General features: G+C 41.0%; 1 protein-coding gene across 1 annotated transcript; it reads right to left on the bottom strand.

The window, feature by feature from the left end:
* Positions 1 to 514: 514 nt before the first annotated feature.
* Positions 515 to 6,267, bottom strand: LOC124371905 (the record flags this gene model as incomplete). Its single annotated transcript, XM_046830273.1, has 4 exons — positions 5,989 to 6,267; positions 1,894 to 2,040; positions 928 to 1,128; positions 515 to 703 (listed from the first exon to the last, which is right to left on the bottom strand). Coding segments are annotated over exons 1-4 (816 nt in total), but the record flags the coding sequence as incomplete, so codon positions are not given.
* Between the last annotated feature and the right edge of the window lie 462 nt (positions 6,268 to 6,729).

Below are 6,729 nucleotides of genomic sequence, written 5' to 3' on the forward strand. Positions count from 1 at the left end.
TTGTTAGGTCAGTCAGCATGGGCCTCGAATTTGGAAAAAAAGTTCTCTACATTTCCACTGGGTGACCTATAAATTCCGATGACAGCCAATTTGGATTTTGTCGTGTGAAGTTTGATTCCGACTGCTTCAAAAATCTTTTTCAATCGTTTTCTTTGATGCAAACAGTGTCAAAAGTGAAATCCGTTTTCGCAAAAATTGCGGACTTCCTCCTCCTTTGGAGAGTTGTCGACAGTACGAATTTGCCAGCTTGAATTTTGAGATTTGACAACGGTCAATGTTTTTGTGGTTGAAACCATTTTCAGTAACTACAAGTACGTCAGTCTGTAAGTCCTCGCACATGAGCTGAATTTCATCCAATTTGTTTGTCGCTAATTGCGGCGTTTTGATGAAGCAGTCCGTATTGAATCGTGATTTTGAAATTTTGAGCGCTTCTGTTGTTGATTTATTTCGTTTGTCAATTTAGTCCGGCGCTGGTGTCCGGGGTCCCTAAAAAAACAGCATTATTTTTATTTACACCATAGACAGTTTTTGTTGTTGGAAGGGTGGACGCTCCGCAGGTCTTTGAGTTACAGCCCTCCGCGTAGGTGTTGTGGCCTTGGGCGCTAGTTTGGCGGTGGCGGGTGGCGTCGGCGGCGGCAGTGGCGGTCTCGGGGCTGATTCTGCCGGCGTTCTGTTGAAGGTTCTGGGCGGGCTGTTCAAACCCCTTCACAATGAGGTCAGCCAGTATAGCCTTTCCTGCAAGTAGGTAAGGTGAAGGCCGTGAGCCGTGAAGTGATGACGACTCAGGTCACTAATGTCCAGGAAAGCAGCACCCTTGTAGCGCTCGCATAGTTCGCTCATGTAGTTGTTTGGCGAGCGCTACCTTCTTTGTGGACGGGGACTGTCACGAGGCAGGTCATGTCTGGGTAGCAGCGGTGACACCAGTACCTTCGAGTTGCTGGAATATTGCTGAATGATTTCCTCCATGTGTTGGTATATTATGTCTTGTCTCCCGGTAGCCAAGTCATTCGTCCCGGCAATTAGGACGAAGCAGTGGTCTTCTGGTGGTGGGGTAGTGGTTTTTGATTTGGAGAAGTCCCGCGCCTGGCTTTGCAGACTCCAACGATGTTTGAAGCAGAGGTCCTCCTCCTCCTCAAAATAGCTGATAGGTTACGAACGTGGCTGTCCCCAATCACAGTCACGTTGCGGAAGGAAACCGATGTCTTTGTGTGTGCGCGGTTTTTCTTTTGTTTTTATCGTACAGATATTTTTTTTTAGAGAATTTAGGGTTTTCATGCTGTATTTTTGTGCCTTTGTTTTTCTTTTTTGATGTTACTGTAGTAAACCCTGTGGTGTCCTGGTCGTTCAGGGTCTCCAGAGCCTCGTATCTATTTTTCAGGGTTAACGAGTGAGAAGGTACCGGTAATGTATGTTTCTGCTTCAGCGATTCTACATCAATTTCAAGGAGTTCTAATAGTTTCAATTAATTTTAAGATTTCTTCTTTGTATATATGGGCAGTTTGTGCAATTCTGGCTTTGTGGAAGTTTATCGGGAAAATGCGTTTCTGTCTGAGTATGTTGGTGGGAATGCACTGAACTTTTTTGACTATTGGCTAAAAGATGAGTGTTTGGTGGTAAAAATTTCGGTCGTGTATTCGAGCAAACGTTTGATCCGATTCTATGGAATGGGTTTAGTACCGTTTGCAGTTTTGTGTTGAGCTCATCAATTTTTTTTCTTCAAGGCCACATTTTCATTAATTAAGTCGGAATGCTGGGCAGATGACTCCAACAAAAGATGATGCGGCGGCAGGTGTAGTGTAGCGGGAGCTGAATGAGTAGGTGTGGTGGCGGTGACAGCAGGTGAAGCGGGTGGCTGGCGTCGAGGCGGTGAGCGACGTATCAGTTAGGGCAGACCGCGGCGGCAGCCGCAGCAGTGGGTGTGGGTGTAGAGACCGCGGAGCCGGGTGGTGTGGCGCGCGAAGGCGGCGGCAGCGCAGCTGTGGGTGTAGGAGGCTGCGGAGCCGGGTGGCTGTGTGGCGAGGTGAAGGCGGCGGCGGCGTACTGGAAGTCAATATCGAATTGCCGCACTGACCTTTGTGTCTGTGTTCCTGTTTTTCGCTTATTATTTTACTTTTTTTGTTGTCGGTTTTGACCCAACTACTGCAGTCCTTGTTAGTACATCGCCAAGATATTGTTCCGTCAGTCAATGTCCTAGTTTGTCTGAATTTAAAATTATTCACTGTTAAGTATTGTTTACCGGCACTGTTCAGCAATTTAAACGTCATTTTTAAAATACTGGTTAATAAATTACAATAGTCAATAAAATATTAAAAACAATATATAATCATACAGTTTAATAAAAAATATTTGCAATATTATACAGTTAAAAAATATTTACAATATATACAACACTCCCAATAGTAAAATATATTGTCTAGCGTTTGGACAAAAATATAAGGACAGAGGTCAGGATCGAACTACTGAACCCGGCGGCTGTAGGCGGAGACGCTACCGATATAGCCACTGATGCTGGTGATTGCGGCGGGTGTCTAGCAGATGAAGAAGTGCGTCTGATACCGATTCAACAAACGTGGATTAATCAAGTCTGATTTCATTTCATCAGAAATATGATGAATTATATTGGAGCAAGCAACATTTGAATGTAGGATTCGCCCCATATCTAAGCCATTCATTATTTGAAGATCAATTTCAGTTTCAAACTCAAAAAATGGCCTATTTAGTTTAGCTTGCTTATAAGCCGTGCGGAAAAATGCGCTCAGTTACAATCTGCTGCTCTTTATGCATAGAAGCAACAGCTTTTTTTCATTGTATCTTTCTTAGCTTCAATGAGTATTTTTTCAGCTAAAGAATGAGCTCGAGACCCACGGTGTAAAAAATATCTTTTTCCTAAGAGAGGATTGCTGGTCATTTTTATTGTTTCCATAAGCGGTAACAGTTCCTAAAACCCACTCTTCGCTAATCTTTAGGCCCTTCGTTTTCTCTGCACCTAGAGTACTCACACTACGGCAAACGTTGCAACCTAGTTCTCTGTTCACAATTAACCATGGATTTTTAGCTTTAAATTCAACAATTTGTTCTTCAGACCAACAAACTGGCTGTTCACCCCTATTAACAAAATCATTATTTTCATTACTAACCTTAGCTTCGTCTGCATCAGATCCCAAACCCACCAACCTGGATACTATTTTGACCGACGAGGAAGTCGAAGGGGAATGGTAATCGCAATTATTCCTCATTGATCCCGATTGCGTCTTCTTTTTTATCTTGATCAACAATTGAAGTTGTAGTCAATGCTTCCGAACTGCAGTTCTCATTATTCGCATAACCTTTGTGTTTCTTAGGGTTAGGTTTAAAGAAATCAACAATTTTTCTGGTAGTCATAGTCAATTAGGAAACTATTTAGCTGCCACCAGCACTAATAAGCATAAACACGAACACAATCAACGACCTGCACCACAAAAACGAACTTAAGCGTGATGGGATGCGATGCAACTTGTAACTTAAACGCGAAACACACCAAGGTCAAGTCAACTAGTCAACACACTTGTGATCACTGGGGCGGTGGCGCGGTGAAGGAATGGAGGGGGAAAGGAAGGGGGTGGGGTGGGTATTGCTTTGTTATTGAGAGGCGCAGCCGCGCATGCGCGAACTAGGATGACTCGCCCGTCACCTTCCTCCTGCCTGATTCCGTGCAAGACTCATCACAGCACAGCTCACAACAACGCCGTTCCCTTGCGTTCCCACTGAAATTAACCACTGGTTACCGTTGAAAATATGTAAAAACATTACTTTACAATATTTAATAGTTTTTTACAATGCATTTTTACGGTATTCTTTTTTCAGGCTACAATAATGTATTAGCACGACAGCACAGTAATTTTTCAAAGTATGTCTAAAATCATAGCTTATCTGTTTGTCATTACAAATTGTGTTAGCCTAGTTTACGAAATAAAATGTCCTTTATTAATAATCAAAAAGATTTGTATTGCTATACCCAGCAACTCGCAGCTCCCATGTTATAAAGTATATTTAATAATTAACCAGAATATATAAAATTTATTACAATCGCTATAGTTTAAGTGGGTAAAACGACAGTCTTAAGTGGAAGTCTGCAAATGTAACGCCGCCGTCGGAACGCCAAGCTGACGACACATGCCCGACCTGTGCGAGGGGGGGCGGGGGAATCTGCGCGGTAGCACACGTATTATACTTACACCATGGTCGCTCCGGCACAGGTAAATTCGGCACTACACCACTGATTATACCTGTTGCTAGAAGGTAGCTGTTGAACCTATTATTAATTTACTGAAATATTTGGCACCGACATAGTTCCTAAGAATTGGTTCTCTTAGAGACTAGTGCCAGTGCAAGCTTTGTATGAGAAAAAAGAGAATTAATAAAATAAATCACGTTGTTTTAAAACCGCGAGGTATCTTGTTTAAGATGATGATATTGATAAGTATTAAACAATCACATATACTTTTATCTTTATTGTAATTCTAGCAGCTTAACTTTTTTTATAATACTAAAATATCTTCAATTTTAAGTAATATAAAAATTATAGTTAATTTTTCAATAAAAATTAGTTCTCTTTACTTAATGTCTAAGAAAAGGATCCTAGTGCCAAATAACCGAACTAACAAGAGCGAGTCACCTGGTGGCTATGATTGGAACTATTCCAACTACTCTAACTATAGGCAGTACTAATGCTACCTGTAAGATATATATTTGTATAATATTGAATTTAATTATAACCATGAACTAACTTTAATCACTTTCCTAATGGATTTAAAAAATTATCACGCTATGATGCCAATTTTTTTAGGACAATGATAGCAACATTCTCTATAGCTTTGACTGCAATCATACAATTGTATAGCATACGTTAATGTACTACAATTATAATAATACAGTGCTAACATTATTGATTATGGTTGAACATAATTTGTTTTGATTATCTATAAATAGGAATTTCTATACCAATGTCTCTCCATGATCGTATAACAGAGTACAACATTGTTTATGTTATACCGTGTTTTAGTTGAGATTTTTAATGTTTTGGGTCATTGAAATGTTTAATATCTTTAAAAAGCTTAAGATCGCCTATAACGTCTTCCTCAGCACAATGTTTAAAAAATGGAGGAATGATACAAAATATTTATGTAATATCCGAAAAGCAGAACATATTAAAATATGTTTCTTTTATATCACCGACAACAAGAGAATAATATAAGTTTTTATAAATTATACTAAACAAGCTTGAGGTTGGCGGCGCCACTGTCAAACTACCAACACGACTCTATATCGTGTGGCATTTTAATTTAATTGACCAAAGTTTTGTAATTTAATGTAATGTTTGTATGTATTTAGTTGTGAATTTTTAAATGTGTATCTATGTTTGTGTTTTATCAGTGTTTAGAATTTTAGGCGTGGTAAGACTTTAATTTATTGAACTTTATTATAACCTCTAAATCTACTGTACATATTGTGCTGTATAAAACATGCAAACAGGTGCACACGCTCGTTGACATCACGCCGGACGCACCTTATCATTAAGTGTCTGCACTTAATTTCACAATCAGGTTTTGGTCTAGTGGAACGCTCACTGACTGATAAACTCAAGGACCCGAGTTCGATACCAAGGACTACCAGTTATCTTTTTGTGTCGACTTTTTATTAACTATATTAAAGCTTATTTTATGTATTATTTTATTTTACTTGACGTGTGCATAACTTTTTAATAATTTTAAATTTTCCTATATTTAAATAAATAAATAACCATGAGTATTTCAATAGAATTAACAAAAAAACGGCAAACCTCACATAATACACAACAATTATAAATATAGAGAAAGTTATACACTAAAAAGTGGAGAAACTATATGGCGTTGCTTGGGTAGATCTTGTGGAGCTACGCTGAAGACGGATGTAAATAGGGAATCGATTGTCTCTTCTAATGAAAAACATTCTGGACCTCACCCGTCAAACAATGAGATCCCTTATGTCTTCCCGTATGTCATCTTCTCCCACACCTGGTACATCTCCCGTGCCTGCTGCCTCGCCCGCGCTTGCCGCGACGTCCGCGCCTGACGCTTCATCCGCGCCTGCCGCGTCGTCCACGCCTGCCGCGTCGTCCACACCTGCCGCGGCGTCCACACCTCCCTCGTCATCCACACCTCCCTCGTCATTCACGCCTCTCGCGTCATCAGCGGGGCATGTTGGGTCACATGCACCGGTGGCTCTACGTGGACTAGAGGACGAAAACATAAGATTGAGGTTGCAGATTGCGGATCTTCAAAGAAAATACCAAGATGTCCTAGACCACTCGGTGGAATCAGATACTCGCCTCCTGCAATTCACCAATCAGATTTTCGTGGCAGATACATCACGGATCGAACCTTCATCATGCGTATCCAAGATCGACCGCGCTGTGCAGTGTGAGCAAGTGCCCAATGCCTGTCAGGATCCACGGTGTGTGGAAACTCACAATCTTGTATCACGCCTCAGAAATACTATCCAGGTCTTAGAAGCCGACAAACTTGTGTTTAAGAGCGGAGGCTGATAGATGTGAGTGCCACCGCGGGAAGAGCACTGAGACTTGGACTGTCGTCCCAATGAAGAATGTCCCCAATCGAGACCCAAAACAAATTTACACCCCTGGCCACCATACCTGAATTCGATGAGACTGCTTCTTCAAAAACAAGGAATGGAGGGGAGAAAGGAAAGAAA

Source organism: Homalodisca vitripennis, unplaced genomic scaffold, assembly GCF_021130785.1.
Source record: "Homalodisca vitripennis isolate AUS2020 unplaced genomic scaffold, UT_GWSS_2.1 ScUCBcl_2195;HRSCAF=6708, whole genome shotgun sequence".
Classification (NCBI taxonomy): domain Eukaryota; kingdom Metazoa; phylum Arthropoda; class Insecta; order Hemiptera; family Cicadellidae; genus Homalodisca; species Homalodisca vitripennis.